At 39.0% G+C, this 17,253-nt stretch overlaps 5 protein-coding genes, 1 non-coding gene and 2 pseudogenes across 8 annotated transcripts; 3 read left to right on the top strand and 5 right to left on the bottom strand.

The window, feature by feature from the left end:
* Positions 1 to 52: 52 nt before the first annotated feature.
* TRNAV-AAC (transfer RNA valine (anticodon AAC)) lies at positions 53 to 126 on the bottom strand. The gene has a single exon. It is a non-coding gene; the product is annotated as a tRNA-Val (tRNA).
* A 21-nt stretch (positions 127 to 147) lies between these two features.
* On the top strand, positions 148 to 2,271 carry LOC104769154 (soluble inorganic pyrophosphatase 6, chloroplastic). Its single transcript, XM_010493301.3, has 6 exons — positions 148 to 600; positions 1,102 to 1,262; positions 1,371 to 1,471; positions 1,561 to 1,742; positions 1,841 to 1,939; positions 2,018 to 2,271. Exons 1-6 carry the CDS (start codon positions 334 to 336, stop codon positions 2,108 to 2,110), a joined length of 903 nt encoding a protein of 300 aa, XP_010491603.1. The 5' UTR covers positions 148 to 333; the 3' UTR covers positions 2,111 to 2,271.
* LOC104769155 (serine carboxypeptidase-like 19) lies at positions 2,262 to 5,289 on the bottom strand. Its single transcript, XM_010493302.3, has 14 exons — positions 5,030 to 5,289; positions 4,766 to 4,911; positions 4,539 to 4,615; positions 4,312 to 4,434; positions 4,126 to 4,228; positions 4,011 to 4,048; positions 3,823 to 3,924; positions 3,662 to 3,748; positions 3,389 to 3,556; positions 3,229 to 3,300; positions 3,005 to 3,123; positions 2,805 to 2,921; positions 2,672 to 2,717; positions 2,262 to 2,583 (listed from the first exon to the last, which is right to left on the bottom strand). The coding sequence occupies exons 1-14, from the start codon at positions 5,167 to 5,169 to the stop codon at positions 2,503 to 2,505; spliced, it is 1,419 nt and encodes a 472-aa protein (XP_010491604.1). The 5' UTR covers positions 5,170 to 5,289; the 3' UTR covers positions 2,262 to 2,502.
* Positions 5,290 to 5,492: 203 nt separating this feature from the next.
* LOC104769153 (protein RMD5 homolog pseudogene) lies at positions 5,493 to 7,244 on the top strand (annotated as a pseudogene). The gene is made up of 2 exons (XR_015593980.1): positions 5,493 to 5,685; positions 5,933 to 7,244. The product of XR_015593980.1 is annotated as a protein RMD5 homolog pseudogene (transcript).
* Positions 7,159 to 8,386, bottom strand: LOC147918435 (uncharacterized). Its single transcript, XM_087506528.1, has 3 exons — positions 8,154 to 8,386; positions 7,787 to 8,017; positions 7,159 to 7,697 (listed from the first exon to the last, which is right to left on the bottom strand). Exons 1-3 carry the CDS (start codon positions 8,167 to 8,169, stop codon positions 7,564 to 7,566), a joined length of 381 nt encoding a protein of 126 aa, XP_087362654.1. The 5' UTR covers positions 8,170 to 8,386; the 3' UTR covers positions 7,159 to 7,563.
* Positions 8,387 to 8,691: 305 nt separating this feature from the next.
* On the bottom strand, positions 8,692 to 11,762 carry LOC104769152 (uncharacterized). The gene is made up of 6 exons (XM_010493299.3): positions 11,390 to 11,762; positions 10,733 to 11,281; positions 9,919 to 10,596; positions 9,720 to 9,800; positions 9,382 to 9,591; positions 8,692 to 9,278 (listed from the first exon to the last, which is right to left on the bottom strand). The coding sequence occupies exons 1-6, from the start codon at positions 11,610 to 11,612 to the stop codon at positions 8,935 to 8,937; spliced, it is 2,085 nt and encodes a 694-aa protein (XP_010491601.2). The 5' UTR covers positions 11,613 to 11,762; the 3' UTR covers positions 8,692 to 8,934.
* A 663-nt stretch (positions 11,763 to 12,425) lies between these two features.
* LOC104769151 (uncharacterized) lies at positions 12,426 to 14,742 on the top strand. The gene has a single exon (XM_010493297.2). It carries the CDS (start codon positions 12,867 to 12,869, stop codon positions 14,460 to 14,462), a length of 1,596 nt encoding a protein of 531 aa, XP_010491599.2. The 5' UTR covers positions 12,426 to 12,866; the 3' UTR covers positions 14,463 to 14,742.
* A 626-nt stretch (positions 14,743 to 15,368) lies between these two features.
* LOC104769150 (putative pumilio homolog 21 pseudogene) lies at positions 15,369 to 17,096 on the bottom strand (annotated as a pseudogene). Its single transcript, XR_015593023.1, has one exon. The product of XR_015593023.1 is annotated as a putative pumilio homolog 21 pseudogene (transcript).
* Positions 17,097 to 17,253: the final 157 nt, after the last annotated feature.

Genomic DNA, 17,253 nt, shown 5'->3' with positions numbered 1-17,253 from the left:
CTTTGCGGACACAAAACTGATATTCGAATCAAAATAAAATTCAGAAAACTAATGGCTTCGCCCGGGTTCGAACCGGAGACCTTCAGTGTGTTAGACTGACGTGATAACCAACTACACCACGAAACCTTTACGTTAATACAACCACAGTTTCAATTATTTATATCAGAATTATTAAAGTTGGTCATACCTACTCTACAGAACCCCACGTGATCTATTCACTTCGTTTTTTTTTTGTTTTTGTTTTTGTTCTTTGTGGGAAGAGAATAAAAGGAGCCAGGGAGAGAGAGAGAGTAAAACGAAAGGCCAGTACTTTCTCCAATCTTTTCCACAATAATGGCGGCTACTAGAGTGATAACTGCAGCCACGGCCGTAACCCAAACCACCTCTTGTTTCCTCGCCAAACGAGCTTTCGCTCTGCCGGCGAAGAGACCCTGCGGCGGATTCGGCGCTCTCTGTTTCAGCAGAAGAGCTTTGGTGTTGAAATCCAAGAGACCTTTCTCCTGCAGTGCCATTTATAACCCTCAGGTTAAGGTTCAAGAAGAAGGTCCACCTGAATCCTTAGATTATCGTGTTTTCTTCCTCGATGGTTCTGGAAAGAAGGTACCTTTTTATTACTCTTTCTCCCGTTTTGTGTCTCTCTGTTTTCAAAGTCAAAAGCTTGGTTTACTGGGGAGAAGTGTTGAGTGTTTTTTTGGGTCTTTCACATTGTTATTTTTTGAATTATCCTGTGGTTAGATTTGGTCACTCATTTTTGAATTCTTCTGTTTGAGATTGCTGTCGATGATCTAAAGATCTGTATTGTGAATTTGCTTTGGAATGCTTTTGGTTCATTACTCTGTTGAGCTATTTAAGGTTGGTCACTAGGACATAAGGAGATTGATTGGTCACTAGGACATAAGGAGATTGATTGGTCTGCTAACCTAAATACCGATTTTGGATATATAAATCACACTCTTGTGGTTAGATTTAGTTTTCTCTGGGATTGCGAGCAATGTTTATAAAGATCTACAGTTTGAATGGTTATTGAAATGTTTTTGGTTCATCACTCTGTTCTGTGTTTTTGTAAAGGCTGGATAAGGATTGTGTGCATTTTGTGTATAGGTTTCTCCTTGGCATGATATACCATTGACCATAGGAGATGGAGTTTTTAACTTTATTGTTGAGATACCTAAAGAGTCAAAAGCTAAAATGGAGGTTGCTACTGATGAAGATTTCACTCCTATCAAGCAAGATACTAAGAAGGGCAAGCTCAGATATTATCCGTAAGTTTTGCTTTGTTCTAAGCTAGTTTTTTTTAGAGGCCTCAGCATCCATTGATGATATATCAGTCTTATCTTCTCGTTGATTTAATAGTACTTGATTTTATCCAGGTACAATATAAATTGGAACTACGGGTTGCTTCCACAGACATGGGAAGATCCTTCTCATGCAAATGCTGAAGTTGAAGGATGTTTTGGGGATAACGATCCAGGTGAAACTGTGATACTCTGTTTATGTAATGGAAAATGATATCACTCTGGAACAAAAAAGAGTGTGCTTATTCTTGGTTTGGATTTGTAGTTGATGTTGTTGAGATTGGTGAAACCCAAAGGAAGATAGGAGATGTTCTAAAAATCAAGCCTTTGGCTGCTTTAGCTATGATTGATGAAGGAGAGCTAGACTGGAAGATTGTTGCCATTTCTTTGGATGACCCTAAAGCTCATCTTGTGAATGATGTCGAAGATGTTGAGAAACATTTCCCGGTACGAGCTAATGTAGTAGTATAAACAAATCCCCATACTTCTTTGCAAAAACAAAATACATGAATTAATTGGTTTCTGACGCTATATCTGGTGAGCAGGGTACACTAACAGCCATTAGAGACTGGTTTAGAGACTACAAGATCCCAGATGGAAAGCCTGCTAACAGATTTGGTCTTGGAGACAAACCAGCAAACAAAGTAAGTTCTTCTTTTTATCTTCTCTAGCTGTGATGCTTTATGTTTAGGACTATAACTGAGAGGGAACTATCTTTACAGGAATATGCTTTGAAGATCATCCAAGAAACAAATGAATCATGGGCTAAACTTGTGAAGAGAACAGTTGATGCTGGAGAGCTTTCACTTTACTGAACATATCTTGCAATGTCCTCTTCTGAGTTCGAATAATGAACAGACTCAAGAGTCCAGTATCATTCTTGTTTTTCTTTCAATTGGGATCTAAACATTGGGATTTTTGTATTTCACCATTGATGACTGAGAAGTAATAAAAATGACATCCTGCTTTGGAAATACTTAAATTGAACATGAAACAGGGTCTGTGACTTGCCATGAAACAGAGTTTCTCTGTTTAGAGTACAACACAATGTTTAAAAGTTTTAAGCTTCAGAGGGTTGGCGTGGTAACATCTCCAAATATATGGACAGTATGTGAGCTATTTCGATTACAGAATAACATGTGGCAAAATTGCAATTTTTACCGGATATTATCAAACAAACAACAAAGAGAGAAGTGAGCGAGGATGTTCAGAGAGGTTCTCCATCAATCCATCTTCTGAACATAAGTGAGCATTGATCTGGATTATACTCCGCTGTGTGCCCTCCTCCCTGCACACCACACAATAAAAACACTCTAAATGACTTCTTTTGTTTTGCCTGCAGAAACTTCGGACAGTACAAGAAAGAGAGGGCTTACCTTGATGGTTGCAAATGTCATCTTATTCGCATAAGTTCTTGTATATCTACAAGCACGGATGGAAACAGTGTTGTCTTTAAAGATAATTTGAAATTGGTGAGATTGGAGTTTGAAACATTGGTTTTTTGTTTACCCAGCAACTTGATTATTACTCATCATCCAAGGTCTCCAGTCATCAACAATGGAATAGTTAAGAGCTCTGATCCATGCTTGAGTTGAAGAGAAAGGTACCATAGAATCATGATCACCACTGTTTCAAAACTTACATGAGTTTGTCAAATTATAAAGATACAAAAAGAAGAGAACTAGTTTGGCAATATCAATGAATCTTGCCTGTAGATGAGAGAGCGAAAGCCTTTACGACTATTGTTCACGTGATACGGAACTGCATTGAAGATTTCAAACGTATATGGTATGTTTTGGATGTTGCATCGATTCCATTTTCCTACTTCCTGCATCAACATTAATAATGAATTTGTAAATTTGTGTGCATCTTATTATGTTTTGTGTAGAACCAACCAAAAAAATTAGAATTCACATAGGTAAGCTAAAGGTACCTTCTTCACGCCTAGTGCTTTGCGTACATTTTCATCGTTCGCCCAAAAGGCAGACAGAAAATACTTATAAGTCTAATGAGAAGACAAATAAAATGTTAGAACTCTTCAAACCCATCAATATTGAAAATAATGAAGGAAGTAAAGAGAGAATTGTTGTTACAAAGCAGCTAGGTGGTGGCAATGATGATGAATCATTCCCTGAAAACTCCTTCAGTTCTCTTCTTCTATTGGTTCTGATGTTTGGTAAGGTTTGTAGTGTTTCTGGTATGATGTAATCTACTTCGCAGTTTCGTAACAAAATATGCTCTGAGTATATCTCTGACATACACTATATATGAACTCCAAAAACAATGAGACAATTAGTTTTTGAAAACACAATCAGATAATATAGATACACAAGTGATGTGTGCGGTACGTATATAAAAGTCTTTACATGGTCAAAGGTTTGAAGATTATTTGAGCATCTTGCATTACTTGGGTCTACGTTGAAGAATTGGCCTTCACAACTTCTTTCAAGTGACTGCCAAAAAGAAGTAGTGAAAAAAGACTCTTAACTTAATGTCTTAACAAATAATATATGAAGATAAAGAGTACCTCAAAGAGCTCATCTGAGATAAGTCCCATCCCATGAGCAAATGAAACTATGTAGTTAGATTCTAGGTTTTTATCTGTCAAAGGGTTTCCAAGAACATAACCCTGCTCATAATTTAGGAAGGTGTTAGCTAGCTAGTAGAAGACATATATGTAAATTGATGTGATCGAGTGAATGGACTATGTAACACCTGAATATTTATGAGTGGTGTGAGGCCTTTCTCATTTCCTGTTTTCATATTGTGATTGTAAGCTTTGAACTCAAAGATACCAAAACTATGGAATGTGGTTGATTAAAAAGGCTACCAAGTGAAATTTGTTGCACAACTCCTGGAACAATTTTCCCAGAAAATGAATCTCCACCAACGTAAAATGGATTTGATATAAACTCCGGGTGATCCACAAACCACTGCAAGTAATTACACTAAAAACAGTTTAGAGAAAGAAAAAAGAAAAAACCAACACAAGAACAGAGCAAACAGAACACTTAACACTCCTAAGAAACTGATCAATTTGGTAAATTTGTTTGGTGTCGCTAGACTCAAAAGCACGCCGAGTTCTCGCATAAGAATATCCAGAACCAGCAGGAGATTCCAAATACAAAATGTTAGCCACCTGAACAACAATTGAGTAAATATAATAAATTCAAAGTGTAGCTCTTCTCAGAGATAAGATAGCTAGAATAATAATAATAAAATAGTGTAATCTCTCAATATAACCTTTGTCCATGAAAAAGATGTTAACTCTAGAGGAGGCACTGTTCCATTATACTCATCCCCTTTAAAAGCTAAAGGACCTATAAGAAAGACAAAACAATAAAATTTCAACTTGAAGACTTAGTCTTAATAATCATCCAAATTAACCATCAAGTAACTTGACATTTTTTAAACTTTCAGTAGATCCATATGAGTCATTTTACATAATACAAAATGGAAGATTTGGTTACCGTTGGCAAAAAGCAATCCACAGATGGAGCTGCAACCAGGGCCACCTGTGAGCCAGATCATGAGAGGATCATTTTTTGGATTTCTTTCTGATTTTACAAAATAGTAAAAGAGCTCAACGTCTCCAGATTCACCAATACTCACATATCTTCGTTTTAAAACCCACATGCAAAAGAAGAAAGAGACAGGTTATGATGTTAGAACCTAAGGATTCTTAATTCTGTATGTGTTTTTTTTGCTTCTGATCTTGACAAATTGTTTTTTACCCAGTCTCGAGCTCAAAAGGAAGAGGACCTTCAAAACCAGGAAGATACTTCACAAGCAAAGAAGACGCATCAACCAAATGATCATGAATGGAGAAGATGATCAATAGAAACAAGACAAGGAAGCTAAGGTCGTTTCTCATTTTCTCTGCTTCTTAGTGTCACTTCTTGGAACAGAAAACAGTATGATGATCAACGAAGAAACTAAAATAAACTCATATTCAAAAGAAACAAGTCGAGAAAATGCAAAATGAAGACGTATTGCTCAGAACGTGGCTATCATTTAGCTAATAAACGTGTTGCCAGCTTTTACAACGTTTTTTAATAACCGGATCCGACCAAACCGGTCTAATAGAGGGTCTATCACCTGATCACCAAACCAAAGTATCAGACCTATACACTAGTGTACAAGTCAAAACGTAACTATTAGTATTAATATTTGTCTGAGTAGAGAGAAATTGGAATTAAATAATTGAAAAAATAAAAAAAAGTGGTTCCATGTTTCCAGAAACCAAATCTTAACAATTTTGATTCGTCATGATGCCAAATCATCTTCGTTATAAATTACATAATCGGATTTTATGGTTTAGCTTCGTTCCTTCTTTAATTTCGATGGCTTTTGGATTCTGAATTTTCGAAATTCTCAGTCGCCTTTTACGGTACTCCACATCTTTCCTTCTGTCTTACGAAAAATTGCTTTTGATGATTTGTTACACAAGTTTTGCAATTTTTCATTGTAAATCCATTGATTCGTAATAATATATCATTGCTTTCGTGGTTTATTATTGGTAATATGATCTTCTTGCTTACTTACTATCATTATTAGGGCAAAAACAAAGAAACCGATTCGTATTGTCTTTTGTTAATGACCAATTTACATGTCTAATTTATTGTGTGTGTTTGCAGTTTGGTAGTGAAACTTTTAAGCTGATTAATCAATCAAGAAGAGGAATGAATCAGACGACTGCTGTTGTGAAAGATGCATTCGATCGAGTTACTAAGAAACAGAAACTGCATCACTCTGTTTCTCTTGATGTGATCGATCTTGTTTGTGATACAATCCAAGATACGTTGAGTCAAATCCAATTAGGTAACAACGACGGAGTGGAACCTGAATCTGTTCTCGCCGAGTTGAGGCAAAAGCTTGATGCTCTTCTCCCTATTATCCAGCTTAAGAGATCACAAAAGGAAACGAAACTGAGTCTTGACAAGTTGGTGAAAACTTTTGAGAGTTTTTACCATCCTGACATATCTCTAGCTTGCAGAAACATTGGTTTCGATATCCGTTTAGTGAATAAGATACTTATCCAACACTGTTACAGAGAAGGGTTGTTCGAGGTTGGTGACTGTTTGGTTAAGGAGGCTGGTGAAGAGGAAGAAAACGAGGTTAGATCTCAGTCATTTGAAATCAAGCAAATCGTTGAGTCAATGAAGCTCAGAAGAAACATTGAGCCAGCAATGAGATGGATCTCTGCAAACCGGGGAAAGCTGAAGGAGAAGAGTTCAGAGATGGAGTTTAAACTCGTGAGTTTGAAGTACTGTGATATGTTGAGAGAAGGGAACCGTGATGATGCTATGAAGTATGCAAGAACCCATTTCACGAGGTACTGTTCAGGCCACCTACGAGAGATACAAAAGCTTGTAACTTGTCAGATATGGATTGGTAAACTTGACAAGTGTCCTTATGCAGAGATGGTTTCTTCATCATGTTGGGACAAGGTAACCAAAGAGCTCATCAGGGAATATTACAATCTCCTTGGTCAGCCGTCGAGATCTCCTTTGACAGTTGCTTTATCCGCGGGGTTAGAGAGCTTACCGACGCTTTTAAAACTGGTTGATGTAATGGCGCCTTTGAAGAAAGAAGAATGGGAAGAGATGAAACAGCTCCCTGTTCCTCTGGAGTTGGGGAATGAGTTACAGTTTCACTCGGTTTTCGTTTGTCCAGTGAGTAGAGATGAGAGCAGCAGCAAAGAGAACCCACCCATGATGATGATGCCTTGCCGTCATGTTATTAGCAAGCAGTCATTGATTAGACTCAGCAAGAACTGTGCTTCCCGCAGATTCAAATGCCCTTATTGTTCTGCATTGACCTCATCCCCTGCATGCAGACAGTTATTCTTTTGATAAAAAGATTTTGGTAATTTACTTATTTCATTCTTCAGCTCAATAACTTAGATGTGAAGAAATAAATAAATATAACATTCCATTTGTTCCTTCACCATCTATTACACAAGTTCTTGATTTGATCTTGATAGAACAATAATAATCTAGTTCACTTGAAACAGAAGAAATAACAACTAGTAAAAACAGATTGTTCAAATAAAATAAAAAGGATTCGTCAGAGGTTTGGTGACTAATCAGAATCGTCAGAATCATAATCAGAATCGTCTTCACTTGGAATAAAGCCGATAGGATATCCACCAACAGCTAAGGTATCCCAAAGCCAAACTTCACGTACAGTTGCAACCAAATCCTCTGATGATGGAGGATGAGGCAGTGCCAAGAAAATATTGTGGGGCTTGTGATCTTTCAAAAACCTAAGAGCCCTCATGAACTGAGTCTGTTCTGACACGTCTCCAATGATAAGCAACAAGTTTATTTTTGAGTGGTTTTCGCCTGCCTCGCATAACAGGTCCCACTAAAATCTTTTTACGTCTCTCATCTTCAGCTTCTGGAATATATATATAATAAACGCAGATCATCAAAGATACAGAAGAAGATGGTAAAACTGAGGGAGAGAGAGAGAGAGAGAGTCTTCACCTTTAGAGTCACCTGAAGATGCGTGCATCAACGGAATATAAGGACCGCTAGGCCTACTATCATCCGTTAGAAAATAATCACAATATGCCCTAAATTCTAGAATGTGTGTAGTTGGATGCCCAATATCCGAAAGGGATTTTTGGACGTTGTTCCAAATATCATAACTGTCAAGACCTTCAGGGATCGGGCATGCCTTCACGTCCCAGATTATAACTGTTTTATTAACGTCGCCTACGAGGCCGAGATGTATAATACAGTTACAGTTATGAAGAGAGGCAAAACAAAACAAAGAATAAAAACACATCTAACGCTTCATCAAGGGCAACAAACAAATTTCGAGTTACAGATAGATAGATAGAGATCTTACTGAAGGATACAAACATGGTTTCGATCGGACGGCAAGAAATTGTCTACTCGATAGAGAGAGAGAGAGAGAGAGAGGAGATTTAGGTTTTCGATCTGTTCGGAGCAGCGGTGTGACTTGAGTGTCTTTTTAAAATGCTAAGGTTTGAGTATATAAAAATGTTTTGTGTTGCTTGTTTTCGATTATTTATGACAATGGAAGTCTATAAAAAAACTTCTGAGTATTTTACATTCCAATCCCATCATCACATCTCAGACTATCATCCCCTATTTTGAGATGTCCCCCACAACAAGCATATCTAACTTAACCGGTTGACATAACCAATGAAATTTAATCTATACCAGTCTAAACCAAAACTTATACAATCTCCAATAACATGTCTTTATCTACTCTCTTTACAAAGAGGAGAATGAGATATACATTCGAGTAATGAACAAAATGTTATTTATTTATTTATTTATTTCACATCTAGTTTCTTTCATTTTGACTATACCTTACGAAAAACAAGATCCAACCGCAGAACAAGAGCTACCGCATTATATAAAAAAAAAAGGGAACTTAATATATTATTCTGCTTTCACTTGCAAAATTTTCTTCCATTGTGACTATATATTTTCATGAGAGGGAGATATTGGATAGCAGAGTTTTTATGCAATAAAATGAAAGAGTAACTAGGACGAGAAGAGACCGACATCGAAACAAAAGTTAAGAAAATAACCCTGAGTAGCTCCACAATTTTTCTCTGCATATAGATAGACTTCAGGGCTACGCACAGACAGACACCTTATGAACTACTTGCACTACAAGTATTGTCAACACCTTGTGAACTTTCGCTTTGGGCAGCATCAGCAGCATCAAGATGGTCTACTCCAGTTGATAAGTATTTCCAAAGCCACCATTTTTTTACCGCATAATCTCTCATGACTAATGACTTTTGAGGCTGTACCAAGAGACATGTGAAATGTCTACGTTCCAACCGGACGAATGCCTTGACAAACTCCCTGTAATCATCATCATCTCCCACGAAGATGTCCCCAAGGATAAGCATATAATTTGCAGGTGGACGATTCTTAATTGCCCAGATTAGAAGGTCCACTAGAAGCATCTCAAGTCTCGCAACTCTATCTCCTATAATAATATTATATAAACCGATCGATATCGAGAAGAAGTATACATAAGTATTAGAGAGAGGAAAAAAAAAAAAGAGTATTACGAGATTTAAGGAATTAACCTTCAGCAAGTATGATCTCGAATCCGGGGTCGGTAGAAACATACTCGTTAAAATCATCATTGGTCTGATTCATATAAGCCCTGATGGATACCTCACCGTTGTAACCCGATTTCTTAAGTGACTGTCTAATGTTTTGCGTAACACTGTGACCTTCAGGCATAGGGCAATCCACGACGTCCCAGAAAACACATGTCTTCTTAGTCTTAGTGTCTGCATGCAATAGGGAAAAACAAGAGATGAAGCAAATGTAAAGCACATCTAACGCTAACGCTTCATCAAGGCCAAGGAGATTGGCAATAAACAACAGATATATAGATAGATAGAGAGAAAGATCTTACCAATGAAGTGAGGCATGTAAGAAGAGCGTGTTGCGGCTTTCACAGTGTTTTTATTAACCGAGGGAGATATTGGATAGGAGCCTTTCAAAACAAGAAGAAACCGAGTTTTATGCAATAACATGGAAGAATGACCAGAGACGAGATAGACATAGAAACAAAAGCCAGATATAAATAACACCCCGAGTACGTAGCTCCATACCTTGTGAACTTTGGCTTTGGGCAGCATCAAGATGGTCTCCCGCAACGCTAACCGTACATGTATTATTGTCAATATCTTGTGAACTTTGGCTTTGGGCAGCAGCATCAAGATGGTCTCCCCCAACGGTAACCGTACAATTATTATTGTTAATACCTTGTGAACATTCGCTTTGGGCAGTGGCATCAAGATGGTCTCCTCCAGCGCTAACCGTACTAGTATTATTGTCAATACCTTGTGAACTTTGGCTTTGGGCAGCAGCATCAAGATGGTCTCCTCCAGCGTTAATTGTACAAGTATTATTGTCAATACCTTGTGAACTTTCGCTTTGGGCAGCATCATCAAGATGGTCTCCTCCAGCGTTAACCATACAATTATTATTGTCAATACCTTGTGAAGTTTCACTTAGGGCAGCATCATCAAGATGGTCTCCTCCAGTTGATAGGCTTTTCCAAAGCCATTTCGTTACCGCATACTTCATCACTACAGACTTTTGAGGCTGTGCCAAGAGAGACGTGTAACGTTTCAAGGTGACAAATGCCCTGACGAACTCCCTGTAATCATGATGATCTCCCACGAAGATGTCCCCAAGGATAAGCATAAAATTTGCAGGTGGACGATTTTCAATTGCCCAGATCATAAGGTCCACTAGAAGCATCTCAAGTCTAGCATCTCTATCTCCTGAAAATATATATATAAACCGATCGATATCAAGAAGAAGCACACATAAGTTGAAAAAATATATATATATATATATATAAACCGATCGATATCAAGAAGAAGCGAGTATTAAAAGAGATTCAAGGGAATTAACAACCTTGTGGAGCAAGTAAGATCTTGAATCCCGGGTCGGTAGAAGCATACTCGTTAAAATCATCATTGGTCTGATTCACATAAGCCCTGATGGATACCTCACCGTTGTAACCGGATTTCTTAAGTGACTGTCTAATGTTCTGCGAAACATCCCTAACACCACCGTAACCTTCAGGCATCGGGCAATCCACGACGTCCCAGAAAACACATGTCTTCTTACTGTCTGCGTTCTTACAGGACAAGTCGATATGCCTCGCAAGGCCCACATTTGGAATGGGAGAGAAAAAACGAGGAGGTCCTCCCAGCGATAGGTTTTTCCAAAGCCAAAACCCACTTACTGTATCAAGGACCTCCTCGGATGATGGAAGATGAGGCAGTGCCAAGAAAACATTGTGGAAATTCTGATTTTTCAAAAAGATGAGAGCCCTTCTGAACTGGTGATGTTCTGAGATGTCTCCAACGACGAGCATTATGTTTACTGGTGTGTAATAGAATTTGGCTACAAATGCTAACAATTCCACTAAAATCTTTTTACGTCTCTCCTCTTTAGCTTCTGAAAATAAATATATATATAAACGCAGATGATCGATCATCAAAGATACAGAGAAGATAGGTAAAACTGAGAGAGAGAGAGAGAAAAGGAGAGGGAGAGATTCTTCACCTGAAGGTACGTGTATAACTTGTACAGTACTACTTCCAATTTCACCAATGAACTTAAAAAAGTCGAAGTATGCCCTGATTAGAACATAACCCTCACCCTGATGAAGCGACTCATTCACGTTTCTACAAACATCGGAAGCATCTAGACCTTCTGGGATCGGGCATTCCTCCAAGTCCCAGATGACTACTGTTGAACTGGAGAGCTTGACGGGGACATCAGACATGGTTTCGATCGGAGAGAGAGCGAGAGAGAGAGCGAGAATTTAGGTTTTCGATCTGTTTGGAGCGGCGGAGAGACTTTGATGGTTTTTTTTTTTTTTTTTTTGGTTACTTGAGTTGGTTTATATGTTTCGGATATTGCATCGATTCCATTTTCCTGAATTGGTGATTTTGTGTGCATTTATACTATGTTGTGCCTAGACCAATCAAATAATAAAAAAAATCACATAGGTATTTTCATCATTTGACAGAAAAATACATATATATAAGTCTTGAGGAAATGATAAAATGTAAGACATATCACAATATTTCAAACCCATGAAATATATACTAGCAAATAGTGAAGAAGTAAAGAGAGAATTGTTACAAAATTAGGAGCTAGCTAGGAGGTGGCAAATAAAGCAGGTTCAGAAACAATTGAGCATGCAATGAGATGGATCAGTTCACTCCACCTAGGAGATATACAAAAAAGCTTGTGACTTGTCAGACATGGATTGGAAAAATTTGACAAGAGTCCGTCCTTATAAAAGGCATGCAGAGATGGTTTCTTTCTCCTCCATCATATAATAATAGAGTATTACCATAGTCTATGTTGATTTGGTATTGTTGACTTGACTCCCTTTAGAACAATTAATAATCAATGTTGCAGTTTAGTCCGTTTTTATACTACTAATTAAGTTTTGTTTCAGTTGAATCCGAGAAGATAACAAGTATGAATGATTGGGATTGAGTTTGTCTTGGGATATGCTGTAATTTTGAATGTAGAAGAGGAAAGTTTTGAACTTTGAAGCAAAGATCACGTGGTATTTTGATGACTCTCAGAAATAATTATATACAGACATCATATGATTGATATGGAGCTTAAGTATAGATTAATCATAAATCAAAAACTCAAAAACTGTGGGCTGTTGTCTCTCTAATCTATCAAACACGCTATTAAAACACACTAACTGGCCCCCACAAAAATGCCGCAAAAGTCCAGCTAAATCAATGGACTTTTAGCTAACCTCACAACCCCGTCACCTCAATCCTCATCACTTCCAACCAATACTTTACTCCCACGTGTAATCAACCAAAAGAGTTCACGCCAAAACCACAAAACACTATCCTGTCACGTTAGCCTTTCCCCAAAAACCACCTCCGTGATAAAATAGCCCTCTTCCTCCTCCTAATCCTAGTCCTCTCCATTTCTACTACTCTCTCTACTAGATTTTTTATTTTCATGGATTGAATCATTGAAGCAAACGAAGAAAAAAAAAATGGATAAATTCTCGTACAACTCGTATCCAGATTCAGCTGAATCATCGCCTAGATCTCGCGACGTCGAGTTTGAGAATCCACCGCCGTGGGAAGACCACCAGCAGCAACAACAACAGAGCTACAAGGTGAAGCTCATGTGCAGTTACGGCGGAAAGATCCAGCCGCGTCCACATGATAACCAGCTTACCTATGTTAACGGAGATACCAAAATCATGTCCGTCGATCGCGGCATCAGATTTCCCTCTTTGGTCTCCAAACTCTCCGCCGTCACCAGCGGCGGTGGTGGTGGCGGTGATGGAGGAGGTGAGATATCGTTCAAGTATCAGCTTCCAGGTGAGGATTTAGATGCGCTGATCTCAGTGACTAACGATGAAGATCTGGAGCACATGATGCATGAGTACGATCGATTGCTTCGTATGTCATCTAAACCAGCTCGGATGCGTTTGTTTCTCTTCCCTTCTTCTCCCAATATCTCCGGTGGATTTGGCTCTGAAGGTTCGACTAAATCAGATCGAGATACGCTTCTTAATCCTATCCCTAGCCGACCTGAATCGGAGAAATCTGTTTCCGCCGCTGATTTTTTGTTTGGATCGGAGAAATCAGCAGCTCCGATTCCTCCGTCTCCGGTTAAGGTGCCTCAACCGGTACAGGAACCGGCGGTGCTCGAACCGCCGATGTTCGTAGATCAACGGATGTTACAGCCGGATCACGGCGTTAATCCGGCGGAGATTCAAAGACAAATCCACGAGTTTCAGAGGATTCAAATCAGAGATCAACAAGAGCAACAACAACAACAACAACAACAACAAATGCTTCATCAGAATCAGCTTCATCAACAACAACAACAAGAGGCTATACATCAGAACCAGCTTCTTCAACAACAACAAGAGGCTATGCATCAGAATCAGCTTCTTCAACAACAGCAGCAACAAGAGGCTGCTATGTACAGAAGAAAAAGCGAAGATGAAGGCGGAAGATACTTTTCTCCAACGTACGCTCAAAATCCGGCGGCGGCGACGTCACAGAATCAACAACCTCCGATTGGGTACTGGCAAGGAAACAACAACATCCCGGGGAACGTATACGCAACCACCACGTCACAGAATCTACCGGAGCAGCAGCAGCAGCAAGTGTATATGATTCCAGCTCAATCACAATCTCCAGGGACAATATACCAAAGCGTGATGAGACCACCGACGGTACAAGGAAGCTATTACCCACCTGTGCAGAGAATGCATCCTCATCCTGATGCATACATGGAGCAGCAGAACCAACCAGGTTACAACGTGGTTCAACCACAGCCACCGTATTCAGGTGGTCCACAAGTTATGACTAGTGTTGGTGGTCCCCAAGTTATGACGAGTGTTGGTCCAATAATGGGGTTACAGGAACCGTATTCACAGATGGGGAAACCTGTGTACTACACAGTGGCTGGGGATGGCATGATGGTTCAACCACCACCACCTCAGCCTCAGCAGCAGCAGCAGCAGTACCAGGGAGTCGGTCAACCGGTTAGTGGTATGACTGATCTGAGAACCGGACCGGATGGGAAAGTGGTTAACATGGCTGCACCAAAAGTAACAGATTCGGTGTGAAAATTGAGCTGATATCATTATCCCATCCATATCTCCCCAAAAGTATTTTATAATATCTGTAAAAGTGTTTTGGATCAAATTAGAATCTGGATTTATGATGAATCAAAATTCAAGATTCAAGCACTTTTTCATGTTTTTTATTTTATTTTGGTAACTTCTACTTCTTTTTGAGTGAGTGTTCTGTTTTAACTTTTTTAAGTATGCTTTTTTTTTTGGACCTTTTCGTCTCCTGTCTCTTGTTCACCCACCCGTTTAGTGGTGTATAAACATTGTTATCCAATTCCAAATTTGTTTTATGTATCTTTAAATTCACTCCCACTGAAACAAGATTCAGAGAACTAGTAATCCATTTGTTTCAATATGTACTTTGTACAGTATATTGTTCATTGCATGTGGTCCGAAATCGAGAGGTTAAATAGTATGGACATGTGTTGTTGGAAAAAATAGGTGTGTTAGGTGAGAAAGCATTGGATGATGTTAAAAAGAGACAGACTTGCTCTCACACTTAACTAACTAATACACCACACATGACCCATACTTGTCATATCATTTCATTTTAAATAATTTACTAAGGGACAATCATTATATATAGTCATCACCATTATGATTATCATCATCTCAAGTCTTTGTCCTTATTATTTTGTTGGCAAATTAATTACAAGTCTCAATCCAAAAACCAGGTGTCCATATAAAAAAGTTATCTTGTCTTTGTCATTCGGATTCAAATTGATTTCCTTCTTCCCCTTGCTCCCAAATTTGTCTTATCAATTTTATTTCTTGTCTCTTTACATCATTAATGGATGTCAATCAGAGTTGTCCAAAATTTTGTTATGATTATAGAAAAAATAATGAACAAGCTGCAAGACAACTATTTTGAAGTGTTGGCATAAAATAGTAGGTGTCTATTAGAACCCAAAACCAAAAACCCCAATAAAAAAAAAAACGAAAACCTTAACACCACTACGATCGACTAGACAATGAAGAACCATCAGAAAACTAACCTAAACAAAAAAGTACCTAAAACACTCGATTCATATGTATCAAGAGAAACTAATCACTCCATCCCTCAATTTCTTCTTGAATCACTCTCAGTGTGTTCTTCCCATGTCCAGTCTTCATCTTGCAAAAGTAAGGCCTCAGCTTCTCCAAAAACTCTCTCAACAATGAAGTCATTTTTTTCTCCTTCATCACCTTCAACGCACACTGTGCCACAAAGTTGCCAAACTTATCATTCGCCATTTTCACCCATTCTCCATCATTCCCTCTAAACTCCTCCAACACTTTCTCTCTCGCAAAAGCAGACTTGAGACACTTCTCCACCACATAGCTTCCTAGTCTCTCCTTCGCCAACCTAAAGAAACTTCCACGAAGTCTCTCGGCTATTGCAGCTGTTGCACCAGGGTTCTGAAGTGTCAGAAAGTTCTGAACAACGTGTGTTCCATAAGGGTCAAAAGCTAACCAATCCGCGTTCTTGACGACGCACTCGAAGATTAGGTCTCTGTATTTGCCTCTGATCTCTTGAAACACATCGTTTAGGGCAAGGCATCCGGTTTCTAGCCTAGCGAGGTCCAGAGTATATTCGTACGTGAGCCTGTAGAGATACTCCTTCCTGGTTTTATCGACGGCTCGTATCGCGGGGATGATCAAGCCACGACCGCACCTATCAGTCATGAGCGAGAAGAAGTTCATGCAGACGGCGCGGAATATGAGATGGTCTAAGACAGGGCTGCGTCTAAAGAGGGCTCGCAAAGCAAGTGAGCCGTATTGGCTCGCCGCCAAATCAAGAAAAGTGCAGTTGTTCTTGGTTAACAATGATCCAATAGCTGACAAGTGGCTCTCCCTCTCAGCCGTTGGATAGGTATCGAGACGTTGGAGGAACTTTTGGAACTCAGTGAAACGTTCTGCACACGTCATCATGTCCAAGAGTTCTGATAGAGAGTTACGATCTTTGACTTCTACGCCGGGGCTCACGAAACTCTGAGAAGAAAAGAAGGGTTTGGCGGAGTTTGATGATCCGGAGGAAGAAGCACCTGGTTGGATCATCCTCGTCGGAATGAACGGAGGAGCGTTAACGTTGAAGCGATCGACGGAGATATGACCAACGTTATAAACGTTGACGTTGGGGTGGTTGTTGTTGCTGGCTTCTCCTGGGTTGTAGCAGTTATAGTTGCCATAGAGATTAAGATTCTCGAAAGCGGTGAAAACAAGATCGTTGCCCCTATCGTTAGGCATAGGGTTTTTGCCATTGTCATTCGACATAGCTTGGATTGCAAGAAAACAAAGAATGCGATCTGCTAAAGAAGAACCAGAGGGTTCGAGGGTTGAAAAAAAAGAAAAGAAGATATTGTATGTTGCAGAAGTGTTTGCGTGGGTTTTTATTTAAAGAATAGGAGCTTGTGTATTCAGGGTTGTAAGAGGAATCGCAGGAGCTATAGAGATGCGAGCTCTGATCCTAAAGTCTTTTTCTTATCGGATGTGGAAAGGTCTTCCTTTTTCGGTAAGGATTTGAAATATAAAAACTCGGTACTGTATCAATAAAATAACTAACAAACTAGAGAAAAAGATTCTTGATATTGTTTGGTTTTTGCATTAAAAATTTTAAAATCATCACTGCAAATAAAACAAAATATTGTAACTAAATCTCTTTTGCGATTAAGAGCGTGAGTACTGCACTACTGCATATTGTTAAAAGCCAAAATGAGACATTTACTCAATGGTTTATGTATTGATATGTAGAACCAAAATGCAAATAGTTTTAGCAGCAACTATGCCGTCTCATGGTCACCAAATC

The sequence above is a fragment of the Camelina sativa genome, chromosome 20, assembly GCF_030686135.1.
Source record: "Camelina sativa cultivar CO46 ecotype springtype chromosome 20, ASM3068613v1".
NCBI classification, from domain to species: Eukaryota; Viridiplantae; Streptophyta; class Magnoliopsida; order Brassicales; family Brassicaceae; genus Camelina; species Camelina sativa.
This window is presented reverse-complemented; position numbering and strand designations above follow the sequence as displayed.

Excerpts from the sequence above, each read along its gene's own strand:
- LOC147918435 (XM_087506528.1), bottom strand. Across the intron at positions 7,698-7,786 it reads ATCTTCAGGTGACTCTAAAG|AAGCTGAAGATGAGAGACGT; the intron begins GTGAAGACTCTC and ends TATATATTCCAG.
- LOC104769152 (XM_010493299.3), bottom strand. The coding sequence starts at position 11,612 with ATGTCTGATGTCCCCGTCAAGCTCTCCAGTTCAACAGTAGTCATCTGG. Across the intron at positions 9,801-9,918 it reads CCAAAGCCAAAGTTCACAAG|GCTCCTATCCAATATCTCCC; the intron begins GTATGGAGCTAC and ends TTGTTTTGAAAG. Across the intron at positions 9,279-9,381 it reads CGAGATCATACTTGCTGAAG|GAGATAGAGTTGCGAGACTT; the intron begins GTTAATTCCTTA and ends ATATTATTATAG.
- LOC104769155 (XM_010493302.3), bottom strand. The coding sequence starts at position 5,169 with ATGAGAAACGACCTTAGCTTCCTTGTCTTGTTTCTATTGATCATCTTC. Across the intron at positions 4,912-5,029 it reads CCTTTTGAGCTCGAGACTGG|ATATGTGAGTATTGGTGAAT; the intron begins GTAAAAAACAAT and ends TTTAAAACGAAG. Across the intron at positions 4,435-4,538 it reads CATCTTTTTCATGGACAAAG|GTGGCTAACATTTTGTATTT; the intron begins GTTATATTGAGA and ends ATTGTTGTTCAG.
- LOC104769151 (XM_010493297.2), top strand. The coding sequence starts at position 12,867 with ATGGATAAATTCTCGTACAACTCGTATCCAGATTCAGCTGAATCATCG.
- LOC104769154 (XM_010493301.3), top strand. The coding sequence starts at position 334 with ATGGCGGCTACTAGAGTGATAACTGCAGCCACGGCCGTAACCCAAACC. Across the intron at positions 601-1,101 it reads TCGATGGTTCTGGAAAGAAG|GTTTCTCCTTGGCATGATAT; the intron begins GTACCTTTTTAT and ends TTTTGTGTATAG. Across the intron at positions 1,743-1,840 it reads ATGTTGAGAAACATTTCCCG|GGTACACTAACAGCCATTAG; the intron begins GTACGAGCTAAT and ends TCTGGTGAGCAG.